This window comes from Cynocephalus volans, chromosome 6 (genome assembly GCF_027409185.1).
Source record: "Cynocephalus volans isolate mCynVol1 chromosome 6, mCynVol1.pri, whole genome shotgun sequence".
Classification (NCBI taxonomy): domain Eukaryota; kingdom Metazoa; phylum Chordata; class Mammalia; order Dermoptera; family Cynocephalidae; genus Cynocephalus; species Cynocephalus volans.
This window is the reverse complement of record NC_084465.1, coordinates 57,580,687-57,597,988: the sequence shown is the minus strand read 5'-3', so window position 1 is coordinate 57,597,988 and position 17,302 is coordinate 57,580,687. Positions and strand designations below refer to the sequence as shown.

At 33.1% G+C, this 17,302-nt stretch overlaps 1 protein-coding gene across 1 annotated transcript in view; it reads left to right on the top strand.

The window, feature by feature from the left end:
* Positions 1-17,302, top strand: part of SEMA3E (semaphorin 3E) — a 112,662-nt gene that overhangs the window by 56,358 nt on the left and 39,002 nt on the right. The window contains exons 4-8 of the mRNA XM_063100791.1: positions 2,536-2,629; positions 13,453-13,572; positions 14,548-14,690; positions 15,657-15,771; positions 16,200-16,269. Coding sequence (XP_062956861.1) covers positions 2,536-2,629; positions 13,453-13,572; positions 14,548-14,690; positions 15,657-15,771; positions 16,200-16,269 — 542 coding nt within the window. The remainder of the gene's footprint in view (positions 1-2,535; positions 2,630-13,452; positions 13,573-14,547; positions 14,691-15,656; positions 15,772-16,199; positions 16,270-17,302) is intronic.

Here is a 17,302-nt window from a genome sequence, read left to right as displayed (position 1 = left end):
TAAGAGACAGGCATTTGAAGTCTTACTGATAAAGGTGAGAAAATTTCAGTAAGGTACATCTTAGTTTTGACCTGATAATAATGAGTATTCAATATTCAATGCTCATGTATTCTCAGTGTCAAATTTGAGGTTTCATAAAAGTGTATGTCCTTTTACAGACTTAGATGGATTTACTTACTGTGCAGAACTGTCATACATAACTAAAAATTCCAGGATGATTCTGGGTTCCACTTAATTGTTTTCAAAATGTTAGAGTTACAGGTTTCTTGGTGAATATAGTTTCTTATTGACTCAATCAACTTCTCTTGAAAGTTAAACACACTGATATGTCAGATAATTGATACCTCAGACATATGCTGAAATTCTCAAATCAGTGATAGTCTCAGGAGCCTAGATTATGATTTCTACTTATGAAAACCCATGACTTTTCTAAGAAGTTTAGATTACATTTCCTTTATCTCACTCTGAAGTTCTACAAACTCTGGGACTCTCTTGATCTTAGAAATCTTTCAGTTTTTGTCTTCTTCTGGGTATTACCCTCTTGACAGTTTAAATGTAAATGAATGCATCATACTTCCTCCAATAAATAACCAATGCATTTGTTTTGTTCTTGCAGTTTTAATTTTAGAATTTAAGGTGTTTAATTATACCCGTTAGATTATACAACCCCATCAGTCATTAGATCGAAAGTTGAGTATCACAGAATTTTTAAGCTATAGAAAATCTTGATTTAAGAAAACCACTTGCTGTTTTTTTTCATCAGTTTTCTATGACTTTGACATTTTGCTCTATTGGAACAAACATAATGTATATGCCCTATTTACTATTTTTTCAAATATCTTACCAAGTGGCAGTCACTCAAGGGACAAACAATTATTTTATTTATACACTTGATCACTTCCTCCACTATATAATGCTATGGGTCTGTTTTGCAAATTTCAGCAAAACTCCTTCAGCATAAGTATTAGTTGGGCAACCTATAATTCTTTCTCATTTGGAGAAATTTTTTCACATGTCATGGTAAATTGTCATCTGTGGGAAGTAAACACAGACATGTCTCAAGGTACTTACTGCCATTCATGCTTTCTCCTAATTTGTGTATAATAACTAAAAGGTAAAACTTTTTTGGCTTAAAATATCAGTTTAGACATACCTATAGGTCAGGAAGCCATATTTGTGCTACACGGTATGTTTCAAATCCAAGGATGAGACCATAGAGTAATAAGGGTTGGGTAAACTCAGTGTTTACTGGAAAGATTTTGAAATAGTAGGATTGAAGTGGTGATTTTAGTATATCACAGAGAGAAGCAGGAAAATGTATTAAATAAGAATGGCAGGACAAAGAGAGAACAGAAAATGTGGAGTAAATGAGGTGACTAGCACAGTCAAGATCAAGTTCTAGAGAAGTGCACTCAACTTCCACAGTTTACTTAGGACTTTAGGATTGGTAATAGGTTCATGATTCACAGATAAGGCAGATTGCTCATAGATGCCCACGGTGGGCAGTATCAGCAATACTCTATTGAAAATTAGTTTTGTTTTGTTTTTTTTCTGACTGGTAAGGGGGTCGTAACCCTCGGCATGGTATGGTCTGCACGATGCTCAGCCAGTGAGCGCACCGGCCATCCCTATATAGGATCCGAACCCGCGGCCTTGGCGCTACCAGCGCTGCACTCTCCCGAGTGAGCCACGGGGCTGGCCCGAAAATTAGTATTATTTATACAAAATTTTCAATAGTGATTTTTATTGTTACTTTTCTACGCTACTTTTACCCAAAGCATTTATACCACAATTAATGGAGATTAATGATTAATTCTAATATATGAGAATTTTGAAATCTGGGGACATTCAGAGAAAAGTTCTTGAAATAGAAGCCAGTAGTGTATTTTGGGGAAATATTTATTTTCAATATCTTATTTGTGAAGCAAGACATTAAAATTGAATTACTGTATAAATATGACATTTGTTGATACATATATAAGTACATTGGAGTAATTATGCATTAATCATTCTCTAAATTATTAAATGTTGGCTATTTATACAAAGACTATGTGATGAATAATATAAATGATTGGAAATAAATACTCCAGATTATTGATAGCGAATTTTATCATTATTCTTTTCCAAAGTATTCAAAATGTCAATAGTGGCTTTCCTGGAATAAAATCCCAATTATCTTTTTTCATTGAATCTCCTTTTTAATAACCCTTTTCCAGCAAGTTTCATTTCCTTTGGGATATTTAACTGACAACTCTTAAAATAACAAATACTGTCTGATCAAGTGACAAAAACTGCTAATTTCTTTCATTGCATCACCTGCATACTTTTTGAGAGGAGTGAGAGAACACATATTTGCCTGCAAAACCCATGTACTTATTTAGAAAACCTAGTTTGTCCCTAAATAACTTGATGTACTGTTGCCCTATTTAGAATAGGTGTTTTGTAAACAATCAAGGTTTAATATGTTTTATGTGAGCAATTACATTTTTATTAAAGTTGGTACATTCACAGTGGCTTTTCTGGTTTTCTTTCAAGGATCCTCTGTTTCACCTGGAATCTCACAGATCTGAGCGAGGAAGGGGCAGATGTCCTTTTGACCCCACCTCTTCCTTCATCTCCACTTTAATTGGTAATTATTGTCGCCGCAGATGTCAGGTTGTAGTCATAATGATTTTGAAACTTATTTTTCAGCTTCAATTACATTCTTTCAACATTTCTTTATATAATTTGCCTTGTCATATCTATTTACTGGTGCTGGGAGCAATGATATTAAATTTCATGTCATGCTAACTTGAGCAATTGCACTCTAAAATAAGCACAGATGCTACAAAGTATGTGTGTTTCACCCTGGAAAAAAAAAAGCAACAACAACAAATTGTACTGAATACCTGATATAAGACGTTTTGTTTGGTACCATGTATTGTTCACAAAATCACACAATTACATAAATCTTCATAAAACTTTAGCCAGATAAACTACCTAAAAATATGTTAATTCCTTGTGTTTCAATTACTCTGTTACTTTAGGGAAATTTTAATATTCTTTTCTTGGTATTTTTCTCTGTTAACAGCAGAATTCAACAGAAAGCTATCTCAATTGAGAACTCCAAAGCTATTAATCTAAATCCCTCTTAATCTAGAATGTCAACAATAGAGGCTGACCAGCTCAAACTTTCACTAAATGTACACATCAGGATAATGGAAGAGATTGACAAAGTCTGATCTAGATTTCAATTTGTTCAATTTAATTAGATGAGCTACGCTAGAATCTCACTTAAGATGCAACAAAGTGCTTTTTCTTTCTCCTTTTACATTATTTGGTGTTGAAAATGTCCCGCTTGTCAAAGTACTTCAGCACTGTGATAGCATGGACAGATGGATGAGTTCCTAAGTATAAAGTTGAAGAGAGCAATCCCTGACACCTAACACAGGTGCTAATAAGAGTGATTCTGCTTCCTCAGTGTGGAGAGGATCTGATATAGATTGGTTGGTACAGATGTACAGGGTTCTATTATTACATTTGCAGTGTTTAGAGTTATATGCTAATATTAGGTCATCTTCCTTGCAGAAAATGAAAGTGTAAAATGAAACGTAGAGATTTCATAATCTAAAAAAATTGTTTAAAAATCCCTCTCTGATGATTAATTAGGATATATTATGCTTGATTTAGAGTTGACACACATATTACTGTGTATTCTTCGGAATCTATGTTCTCTGAACTTATTCCAGACAGTTGATTTTAATGAGCCTTGCCTTCCTCCCTGCACTCCCCCATCCCAATCCTGGTACTCAGGTCCGAAAAAGTAAAGCTTCTAAAAACATATTTATTTTCAAAGAAAAAAATCTTGTGTTAGCGCCAATTAATGGGAAATGTTTGATTCACTTCAACTTATAATTTGAAAGGGCTGTAAAATGAGAATTTCATATAGTAATTAAGTTCTACAGAGGCTTGAATAAAGAAGTGTAATAATTTTAAAGAATAAAAATTTCTAAAAAAAATTTTAAATAGCTTGAGTTCCTCTTCCAACCCATTTTTTTTGTGTGTGTGTGTGTATGTGTGTGAGTGTAAACAGAGTATGAAGAAGGGAGACTTTTAAAATGGGAATAGAATTGCCTAAGTCAATAGGAATCAAAACCTTGAGAACGACACTTCTGGTGAATGCCAGATCCATAAATGCTAGAAATTCCAAGGAAATTGGCAGGATGTAAATTAAAAATCATACATTTGATAGACTCATACAATCTTTTTCTAAAGTCTTTAGTGATTTTTGAAACTTCATAGATATAAGACTTTAAAATATCTGTAATAAGAGACTTTCTTATCTTTCTTTACCATATAATACCTTGCACAGAATAGGCCTCCTATAAATACTGATTGTATGAAATGCTCACTGAGGCTCGTAAACATATATATAAAAAATAAATTTAGGAATATTGTTTATCGTAATACTATAAAGGGTATTGGAAATTGAAAATTACTCAGTATGAATTGCTTCTATAGTGAAATCCTAAGAATATTAGAAAAGAAGACCAATTATTTTTAACATTTCATTTAAATGGTTAAAAATAATTTCTAAAGCCACTCTGCCACTCAACACTCAGCATACCTGGAGCTTGCTGGTGCATGAAGGCAGGAATTTAAAACCAAAAATTTTAAAGGAGGAAATGTTTCTGGAGGGATATTTCCAAGTGACTTCTGTTGAACTTCCAAATCGAATTACACTATGCTAAAATGTGAAGTGCTTGCCATCTGGGTGGCTATTTCACTTATTCAGAAGAGAAATCGAATCAAAGAGACCTCCAAGCTAAACACACAACTTATAGAATAATCCTTCCAAAGAGAAGAAATAAAAATATAATTCTTCACATTTATCCACTCACTTTCATCCCAAAGTACCTTGGAGAGATCATTCGCTCACTGTGGAAATGCAGCAGCCACTGGGATAGAAACTCGATAACCTATGTGAGCCAGAAACTTTTAAAAGAGGGGAAGTAAAAATAATTCACCCAGTTGAAAAAGCATCAGGAATGTGGGCTGGAAAAATGAAGCTACCTGAGTTGGAATTTGGCAAGCTTGGTGCAGCTTACTCTAACAGGAAAAGAATGTATTAATGTGGTTATTTTATGACCACACATGCTCTCTGCGGATGGGTTAAGACAAGACTCCAGCAAAAAGATGGCCATTTTTAGACCATTGCTCCTTCTTTGTTTCTTTGTTAATTACATGTCACACAATGTTTAATGCCTGTTCTCTTGAAGACAAATTTAGCTATAAAACACTCAAATTGGTAGCAATACTCATAAAACTACAAGGCTTCAAAGGAAAAAAAAAAGATGCTGGCAAATCAGAGAATTTTCCATGTAATTTCCTAATTTTATATAGAATTTTAATTCCAGTTAACTTAAATTCAGTTGACTTAAGATCGCATGGAGTAAAAGGTTACTAAAGAATTGAATAAATATTGAAGACTATTTGATAAGGTGAAAGACAAGCACATTTTTATTAAATTTATAGTCTAATTGAGATTTGAAATGTTAACTTGTGATAATTCTATTTGAAAAAAAGATTTAAGTGTAAAACAAGCTCTTTATTGAGTTACGTTCTGTATGTTCAGAAACTGGTGAAAATGAAATCATATAACGTTTAGACTTGGTCTTCAAATACTACTTGTAGTAACATAATTTATGTTGGTAGCATATAAGCTCACATCTCAGGTGCAATAATTCTGTAAGTTTAGCCAAGTTTTCCCCCAGTGTGATTACTAATACTATATTTAAAGCGGTTTTAAGTAACTGTCTGAAGAATACAAGGATTTACAACCTGGTTTGAAAGAAGTAGCTTGTTGAAACAATGAATCTTTAAGTAAAATGAATTGCTGTGTTACTTACATTCTTTGCCTTTCAGATCATCCAGTGATACTTAGTACTTATCTTGCCACCAAATTATTCAGTTTCGTGACTGGCCAAATGAAAATCCAGGAAACATTTTTTTTTTTTAAAATTTCATATGTCATTTTGGCCAGGAAAGAATTATATATGACTCTTTTCATAAGTTACGCTTGATGTAATATTGCAATGTTCTCATTCAGTTGGTAAAAGCTTCAGTAACTTTAGGATCCTTTATATTTTCAATCCTACTGTCATTTATACATACATGCAGAGAGAGAGGGTTTTTTGTTTGTTTGTTTGTTTGTCTGTTTGTCTTTTAACATTTCCTTCTGACCCATAGCTGCGTCACCAGTGTTTGGAGAAAATCACTCTGATTTGTCATTACCTTTTGACACTTTGCTTTGATTTTTTAATTTTGCTTTGTTCTGTTTTGTTTTGGCAGTTTGCCAGTATGAGGTTCTGAACCTTGGAGTTTGGTATTATAAGGTGGTGCTCTAACCAACTGAGCTAACTGGCCAGCCCTTGACAATTTGCTTTGAAAGTGCTAACTTTGCTGGGATCTTTTTAGGGATATTTTTCAAGTTAAGGACCTACTAACTTCTATTTAAACTAAAAAACACTAATAGGATATTTTATAATCAACAAAATTTTCACTCTACACTTTTTTTGTCCTATGTTACATTTTTCAGCAAATAAAAGTACAAAGTTTACAACCACTGATATTTTATTTCTAAACTTTATTTCATAAAAAATAAAACCTTTGTGAGTATATATCTTCATCATAAATTCTGTGAATTAAAGTCAGTGCTGATTGAATGAAAGGGAGTTGAATACGTTCATATGGGGAAAATTTAAGTGAATATTTCAAGTTCTCAATAACATTAAAATATTTTTTAGTAAATAATTGTTTCTTTTTAATAACTATATTATATTCAGGGCAGAGTTATGAATGAATAAACTGGCAGAAAGTAGGGTTATATATTAGAAAAATAAATGAAAAAAAATCTAAATGAAGGTAAATATATGTCTTTATAAATCATAATCTCTACAAATGTAACAAGAGACTGTTCTGAGTGGTTTCTTTAATTCACCCCAACTGGATAGAAACTTAGATTTCAAGTCATTCCCTCACCACGTTTCTGTCCCTAAAGAATATCTGTACTTTTTAATCCAAGACTGTTGCCCTCTCACCTTTGGCAGAACGCCTTTATATACATGCCCACTGCAGCTTCTGGTCATGACTTCTAGTCTCTAAGGAGCTATTTGAATACTTTGCTTATGGTTTCCTCAAAATGGAAAAAAAAAAAAAAAGTCAAAAAAGGTAGCAGAAGGAAAAACAAAAAACAAGCCCTATTCTTAAATTCCCTACTGATATTCTCTCCCTAGATTCTGGTTTGATCATGGCCAATGTCATTGGCTTGCCACCAGGAAAACTCAGAGTGTATCCATGGCCGCCAACAAATGCAAATGAAGAGACTCAAAACGTACTTTTGTTTTTTTCTTCATGTCTCAAATACTACCACCTTAACATTGATAACTAATGCTAATCATCTGCCAAAACAAAAACAAACAAAAAGCCCCAACAACAACTAAATACATGATAAAATCACATGTCCTTCCTGGTTTCTTTCAGCATTCTAAGCAGAGGAAGTATGAGCTGGGATGATGAAACACGTAGATGGATTACTTTTATCCATCCTTATCCTCCCAAGTGCGTGTTGTTTCTCTGTACAGTTATGTATGTCATAGTCAGTCTGACCAATATGATTGAATTGGTATGGAGACTATGGTAGTACTAGGAACCACTAAACTAACACAAGTTTGGTCAGGGAAGGCTTCATGGAGAAAGTGGACAATAGCCAGGTAAATGGGAGATGAGGTGAGATGGTAATTTTGACATGTAATTTGGCGAAAGAGCAGCAGAGAGAGCAGAAAAGTTTGGCAGGTTCAGGAAATCACTTGGAAGTCTCTCTGATTCTACAGAGTATTGAGACATTGAGATACTGAACCAGTTTGCCACGGTCATGAAAGAGCAGACTTCAAACTGGGGACTAAGTCTGCCAGATTTCCACTGCAGAACTATTTCCACTATTCTTTTTATTTGTGCATGGAAACTATTGTTGAGCATAATAATAAGTTACAGTCATCTGTCAAAATACCTTACAAATGTGTGTATTATTTTAAATTATAACCATACTTGACCACCTAAAATTAGCATAACATTAATTGCCATTGGAAGCCAGTGCTATGCTATAACAATGAAAAGTAATACATGCCATAAAAATCAAGTTGGCTATTTACATTCAGAATGTTTACCAGTTAAATTCATGGGTAAGATAAATCATTTATTAAATATTGTCTCCGCACACATAAAAAAATAAATCTTTGGGTAGTTCTGCTCTTGTCATTCAAACCCTAAAGCATATTTTACTCTTTATATGATTTTTTTTTCTTTCTTAATTCATGAAAATGTGATTTATCCAGATGTTATTTTTGTACTCGGTAAAATACCAAAAGTTTAATTTACAAATTTTCTCTGATACCAAATAGTTATAACTTCAGCATGGTGTGGTCTGCACCACGCTCAGCCAGTGAGCTCACCACGCACCCGCCATCCCTATATTTGGGGCCGAACCCGCAGCCTCTGAGCGCCGCACTCTCCCGAATGAGCCACGGGGCCGGCCCCAAATAGTTATAACTTTAAAGTAAAATTTTCAATTATAGACTGTGTATTTACTATAAATAATATTAAATATCATAACGATGCTGAGTATTTTTGCTTAATTACTTTAAAGTTATATTTGTACCTAAAGCTTTATTCTAATTATTTTTTATTAATTTGTTATCTTTTTTCTATTTTTTAGGAAATTATTTTTCCAAACATTGCTATTATATTTTGCTATGAGTTATTATTTTTTTTTCTTTACATTGACAAGAAGATTTGAAAGGAAAATCTTTCTCTTCTGAGGAAAAGCTAATGTTTCCAATGGAAACACATTTAATTCTGTGTACACAGCTTATAGTTTTTAACACCTGTCTAGCTTCTTTGAAGTTTGTCATAGAATTCATATTGTGTTCTTTTAATTGTTCGCAAACGATTTTGTGTGTGTGTGTGTGTGTGTGTGTGTGTGTGTGTGTGTGTGTGTGTGTGTGTGTGTGTGTGTGTGTGTGTGTGAGTACAGAAAGGAAATTTGGCTTAGACTAGAAATGTACCATCTTTTGTGCAGATAACCTGCCCTGGATGTGGAATTATTTGGTATCATAGGGTTGCCATCTAGTGGCTTCAAGGGGTACTTGTTTATTAATTTTACAGCCTTAATTAAAACAAGGAGAATTTTGGAACAATGTGCCAAATTCGGATAAATGCAGTAAAATCGATGTGTACTAATATAAAGATTATTTTTCCATAATAATAATGTTTTTAAATATCAAAGTTCTAAAATACTTTAAGAAATTAAATTAAATCAAATATTGAAAATCTTAAATAAAAACTCATGAATTTTTAAAAGTCTAGTCTTTTTTACCAATTATGCATTAAATGTTCAGCTCAGCCCATATTAAAACAAATAATGTTTAGAATAATTTTACAAGATGGCCTTTATATTTAATATAGGAAATATTATTCAACTATAATAATTAAAAACAAAAATATTTCAGAAAAACCCTCACTCTGCTGTTTTAATAGTCAGTTAATTCTTTTAAGGATCAACTTGGTTGTTTATGCCATAAAGTTGATGATTCCCAAGTCCTATTAACTAATTCAGCATTACTCTCCTTTGGTCATATTTGAGTAGTGCAGACTGAATTCCAAGTAATGGTTTGCATTCCTAAACACTGAGTGCATTTTGTTGCAATATTCCCTTTCTTCAAATATAGATATAAAATTTCTGGTGAAGACAGCAGAAATTGATTTTAGCATAAATTATGTTGCTCTTTTTCCTTCTATTACCAAAGAACATGGTATACTTAAATAAGAGTTCTGATATAACTTTTCTCTACCAAATTACATGTCTTAAGACCAAGTATAAAGTTTTGTTTTTCTTTTTTCATTATTTTCCTTATCATCACACCTCTCACTTAGCATAAATTGAATATATGAGACGCTCAACAAATGTCTCTCTCTTTTTCTTTTTACTTGTTATTTGTATTTTCAAATACAAAGAAAACTTGAAAGAGTAGTAAAATTAGCACCTGTATTTCATTTACCTGATTCACCAGTTGTTAACATTCTGCCTTCTTTGCTTTTTCCTCTCGCTGTCATATAATATATACAGTTTAGAAGTGAACTCCCTTGTGGGGCACCTGGATTTTATTTATTTATATTCTATATAGTTTTAAAGCCTCCATAGTGGATTTTGTGAACAGAAAAAAATTATTTAGAATTGTCTTTTAAAAATGAAAAATAGCTTATTATATTAATGCCTCTAAAAGCTTATTTTTCACTAAACTTTTGGTTCGATTTATACCTTATTACTCTATTTCTAAATCTGATGTAAAAAGCAATCATCTTCACTTTTTAAAAATTAAGTCAGTTAACTCAAGCTGAAACTTTATAAATTGCCCTATATATAACACTGTTGATTAATTTCTCAAATTTTAAATCATAAAAATATATTTAACTTACTCAAGTTTTTAAGTTTTAAAGACTTTATCTTAGGGAGAAAAAAAAAACCTTCATATATTTTGAAACAATTTTTAAAAATCTAATAAGTAAAATTTATAAATAAAAAACTCAAGTTCTTTTAAATTTTGTTTACATATTTGGTCAAATTTTCATACCTGTAACTTTAATAATACTGATTCTAAAACTGATTATATAACTACATTTATATAAAATTGAAAACACAACTAATTTGAATTCTTTTAAACTTTAAAGCACTTTAAATAGCATTCCTTTTATGCACATTGCAAATTTAACCAAAAAGATTAATATTGTGTAATGTAATCATCTCTATACTTATTTTTAAACCTGACCAGAGTTATGTCACTCATTAAGAAAATAATTTTACCACTCTAAATTGAGGTTTCTGTGTCCAGTGATCTGCTGTTATCATTTGCTTTTTGGCCAGAAATTTTTGCCTGGGATAGGACAGTTGAGCTGTGTATGGCCAGGACAGTCCTCCTGGTACCACTGATGTATACACTCATCACCTTTTGTTAACACTTTGAGGAAAGAGGATACAAAGTCCCAAGGCTTGAGAGGTGTTGATTTTTGTGGGGTTCAAGTTATACCCATAGGTTTTGCATTTGTTTAAAAAATGTTTTAGTTTTTTTCTGTTCTCTTAAGCTATATTAATGTTTTCCTTTATGGCTCCAAAGACACATTGTCATTTTTTAAGACCCTGCATACATTTATGCAATTCCCTGGTCTGATTTTAAGTCTGTGACCTCCATCACATATTGCAGCTAACTTCATTCAGTGATTCTCTTGACCGCCTGATTAAATTCTGAGTTTTTCAAAAGTCTAGGTTGCAGCTGCACTGACATCTTACATGGGATGGGAGGTGGAGATAGGGAGGAGGAAGAGAGGAGAGCTATCTTAACAATCTACCTTGAATGCGGTTTCCCATATACGAGGTATTCAGTCAGCACTCATTAAGCTTTAATTCCTCACTTTCCCATTTGTTCTGATGCAGTCATGGTGACACCAACTTTGAAATAGTGCAAAGATTGATTCATACATTCTTTCAACTGTTGTGGCCAATACTAAGTCAAAAATTAGGCATCATCAAGGTCTGGAGGTAGAGGCGGAGTGAGTGGGAGGGAAAACTTCATGGGTTAAGCACAGATATAGGAAGGTGTTGCTCTTCTGGGGAGTGGAGGGGAAGGAATCTTCTAGAGCTGGCCAGTGCCAGTATGGTGGAGGGAAGTATAGAATGGGAAACAACTGCATTTTATTCAGCTGGAAGGAGAAAAGGGATAACTGGTTTGATGTTCTCAAACTACTTTCCAATTATGTCTGTTGGTGGGACTATCAGTGGTGATCTTCCAACAGGACTCTTTCCTGGAACTTGGAACCATTAGCAGACAGGGAAGGGAAAAAAAAAAGTTTAAGCCAATTTATCCTATGGCTGTACCTCACAAGAACATCAATCAGTGCCTATTACTTGAATTCCCAGAGGTGCCCTGGCTCCTGCCCTTCTTGAATCTGTTTGGCACCTTTATGCATTTTTTCAATTTTGGAAGCAACTGACCATTCTTCTAATAGTTTCTCTCTCTCTCACTCTCTCTCTCTCAAACATAATTTAAGAAGAATCTTTCTCTGTTGCTTGCAGTCAAAGGACCCTAACACAACCAATACAGATATTCTACCTTATTACCAAACCACTGACTCCCCTCACCAGACCTTTTGAACCTCTAGCCTTTCCAGTAATAAATCCTTTTTAGACCTGAAATGGATTCCTCAATCTAATAGTCAATCTAATAAGCCCTGACTTCTCTCAAAGATCTGAATGAGCCATTCTACCCTTATAGGCTACAAAAGAAAGTTTAGAAATGGCAATAGGCTGAAAGTTTGTGTCCCCACAAAATCACATGTTGAAACCCTAGTCCTAATGTGGTGATATTTGGAGGTGAGGCCTTTGAGAGGTAATTAAGTCACAAGGGTAGAGCCCTCAGGAATTGGCTCTAAGAGGAGACATGACACAAGAGCTAGCTAGTTCTCTTTCTGCTATGTCAAGACACCAAGAAGACAACTGTCTGTAAGACAGGAATAGGGCCCTCACCAAGAACCTGAACTGAAACTTCTGGCACCCTGATCTGAGACTTCCAAATGCCACAGTTATGAGAAATAAATACTTGTTGTTTAAGCCCCCCCCAAAAAAATTGAGCTCTTTTTATATCTTTTCTAACTGAGCCACAAAGTTTGTAAAATTTGTAAAACTGTAAAGTTGTAAATTTTGTGGATCATTCAGATAGAAAAGATAGAAAAATTAATCAACTGACTGGATTATTTACAGTTTTATCAGACTTTGTGGTTCCCAAACTAAGATCATACTAATCACACCAATTTCTTATTACAAGAAGGGTTTTAAGTAGCTAAAACAAATATATGTGTATATAATATCTGCCATAAAATAACAATAATAATAATAAGGCTTTGATGATATGAAGGTTAAAAGAAGCTCAGTTAAATAAGATGTAACTATATGAAGGTACTTCAGAAACTTCAGGGAAAAATAGAATTAGTGGAATCTTTCCATGAATGTTTTGAAGCACCCTGATATAGGTCTTACTATTTACCAGCTACTCTTCTAAGTGGTTTATTCTGAACTGCCCTCTAAAGTGCTATTCCTTTTCTCATCTGTAAATGAAGAAACCGAGGCACAGAGAGGTTAGCAACTTGCCCAAGTTCACACAGTAAATAAGTGGCAGAGTCAGGATTCAAACCCTGACATCTGGCTGCACCGTCCATGACCTTAACAACAATAGTATTGATGTTGAAAGGTACATATCATACATACACATATTAAACCTGACTGTGTTTGATGGAACTGTGGTTTATACCTTGTCTTCACATCCAGAAACAAATACTGACTTATTTTTCACTGATGCTTCCATGCAGGTAGTGAATTGTTTGCAGGACTCTACAGTGACTACTGGGGCAGAGATGCTGCCATCTTCCGGAGCATGGGGCGACTGGCCCATATTCGCACTGAGCATGACGATGAGCGCCTGTTGAAAGGTGGGCTTGAGGAGAAAGGAGTGTGTAAATCAGGATTAAAGCCAAGTCTAGAATTTATGAGAAGTTTTGCCATTTTGATAATAATAACAATATAGATAATAATTTATACTTTTTTACAAATTTCAGGATTTTTTTACTGGCAATATTTTTGAATTAAAATATATATAATATGGGTATTTTATGTAAAAATATATTGGCTTACTTATAAAACCAATTTACCTTCATAGCAAGGCTTAGAAATCAGGACTTAAATTTTTAAAAATGAAGCAAATGTATAAAAAGTGAAAACCCGTTATCCAAAAAGATGTTCTGTCTATTCTTGTCAATTGGTTTAATTTTTGATTAATTGATTGCTTTGCTTGTTTTAATAGGATCACATTGCACGTTAGAGACAAATAAAACTCTAGGAGAGTCACTAGCCATTCAATACAGAATTCTTTTTAAGGAATAATTTTTATGTTTTGACCCATTGGTATATCTAGGGCAAAGATATTGTTTTATGGTGAGCATTTCCATTATTTTTAGCATTTTTATTAATCTTTAAAAGGCACAGTCATCATTGATGGCATGTTATCATTAAAATGTTTTACATATCATATCAAAGGTCACTTATTCAAGCCCCTTAGACTAGAGACTCAAAAGCTTAAATTTTTCACTTTAAATCTAAAGTGGTCTACCATGAGCTATACTGGTAGATGATTTATAAACTAAAAAAATAAGTAATGGTAGACTTCTTTACTTTCATATATTCTTTATATTTACATTCACTTTATATATACAATCTGTCCATCTTCAAATGCATTTAAAGTTTGCAATGCGTGTTGTTTAAAATAGTTTTTTTCTCTTTCTTACTGTTTTATTTCCCTATTAAATATTCCTTTCACATTTTAAAAACTCTGTGATACCTAATTTATAAGATCACTTATTTTGTTTTAGTATCTATTTCACTTTTTCTTCTATTTTTTACTCCTTTAGAACCAAAATTTGTAGGTTCGTATATGATTCCTGACAATGAAGACCAAGATGACAACAAAGTGTATTTCTTTTTTACTGAAAAGGCCCTGGAGGCAGAAAACAATGCCCACGCAATTTACACCAGAGTGGGGCGACTTTGTGTGGTGAGGATGACATTTTTTTCTCTCTTTCTCATAGGCTTGCTTGTCTCACAATTTATAGCCAAGCCTTTGTTAATTTTGTAGTAGATTTCTACTTTAAAAGATTTTCTAGTATTCTGTAGGCTGCTTATACTTCATGTCTATGAAAGTTTTATCTTAAAAGAGCCTTGTATTTTGTATGATGGTCCCCATTTTCAAAGCCCTACTAAGAAGAAATTTTCTATAATTAGGCTGTACCTTTCCCTACACAGAAGCGTGAGCTTTAATTATTTTAATAAATTTAACAAAAATCCTTTTTGTTTTTTTAGTTCATGGTATAGATAATATACATAACTATGATTCAACATCTTGGTTGATTCTATAGAGAAACCATCTGTAGTTTGTTGAGTATTCAGATAGGTTATTTGGAAACATTCAAAACCAATTGAAGTAGGAACATACTCATACAACGTACCTATGAGGGGCCTTTTAACAGGTTTGTAGAAAGATTCATATTATCTTTTTAATTCTATTTTTCCATGAACTTTTTGAAGTACCATGGTATTTCATATGGGTATGTACGTGTGACTCTGTATTTAAAGCTTTCTTTACTACAGGAAGAAAGAGAAAAGGATGCTTCCTTATGCCTGAGATAGTCAAATTACTTGTCAATAAAATAATCATCAAGGTATCTAGATCATAAAAACCACTACTTCATTTATGAGTTACCACTCTATTAATATCGTTTAATACCTGAAAAATATATTTAATTCACCAGAGTGAAAGTACAATGAAAAGTAGAATGCACAAACCTAAAAAAGAAAAAAAAGTTGGAGTAATTGCATTTATAATATTATCTGGGGATTATGAAAAATGTTCCTGGTTAAATGAAAAAAGGCAGACCTTTTGGCATCTGCACGTTTAATAATACAAAATTGTTGTTTGCAAAATTTCTTTGAGTACCCGTTTACCTACTTTTTGTTTTCACAGAACGATGTGGGAGGACAGAGAATACTAGTGAATAAGTGGAGTACCTTCCTAAAAGCTAGACTGGTTTGCTCGGTACCAGGAATGAATGGAATTGATACATATTTTGATGAATTAGGTAAATATTAGTAGGTGAAACACATTTAACCCTTTGATGTATATGCCTCTCTATAGCTCTATATCTAGCACACATGGAAAACTTATTTTCTGCATTTTTGCTCTCTAACACACTGCAAGGTTCTTTTTACTTTGGCCAGACCCGTATGGCAGGGGCAAAGGAGTTGCAGGAACCAAAAGAGACTTGTTTTATTAATGAAAACTTAGAGTCAGTGTCTCTGGTTCCTTCCTTGTGGTTCATTTCAAAGCCACCCCAGAGCAGCCAAATGATTCACTCCATTATGATGTGGTCATGGTTGTGTGATTATATGTAGAAATGTCTATCTTAAAATCTGTATTGGATTCTAAACTATTTTATGTGAATGCATTTTCCTAGCATACAAAGAGAGCTAAAAATACTAAGTGATGGAATGGTCTTTAATTTTTCAGAGGATGTTTTTTTGCTACATACCAGAGATCATAAGAACCCAGTGATATTTGGACTCTTCAACACTACCAGGTGAGAAATGTATATGGTCAATATCATGTTTTTTATATATCAATATATAAAAATATAACTTATCATAATATATATATAATATAATGTTTTATATTGTGACACAGGATGTCTCACTGGACTCCTCCTTCATGGTGTATGCAACTTGGAAATACTATTAACCCAGTTATCATTCTCATTTTCTACGCTTTATGTCACCAATTTCTCTTCCTTCTCCTATGTTTGCCATTGTACTTTCATTTTCAAAGCCACAATCTAAATCCAGATCCTTACCTGTTTTGTGTGTAGTACCCCAGTATTCTAATTTCTTCCCTCTCTAATCTAACCAACAGAAGATTTTTTTTTTTCTTATATAGTTTATAAGATATTGGTTCCATGCTATGGAGTCTAGGATAATTCTTTATTCTGTCACATAGAATTTTCCAAAACAGGCTGTCAAAGCTCAATCAAGTCACCTTTGGAAAATGTTCATCTAATTTTTCTAATGCTCTGTTTTTGACAGGATAATACCTTGACACATACCACTATCTACTTTGCTAGTTCTCATCACTATATTTTTCTTTATTCATTTCTCTTGCTTAAAATAACTTTTTCTTCCAACACTGATTTGTATCAGTTCTCCAATTCTTGTCAATTGCTATCTCCAAGAAATACCCCTTGTTTCCTTATCACAAAGCATCTTTCTCACTCCTTTCTTCTGGTTTTCCTATTCCTATGTAGCTTCATAGTGAGCACACTTTTATGATTTGCTCTCCATCTTTTAAATTTACTGCGCCAGTGTAGGTCTTATAATCTATTGGTTTCTGATTTATGTTTTTGTATTTTGTGTCCTTAGATGAGTGCTGTTGTAAAAATGAATAAAATATTATTTCATGTGTATTGGTACATAAATAAAAAAAATTAGAATCAGTTTTGACTGAAAGTATTTTTCCAAATGAGCAAGAATGTGGGTAAAATAATCGGTATGAGAAATTAAGGAGAATATACCTCAATTCTCTTGATGGGGATAGAATAATATTATTCAGCTCTTCTTTGA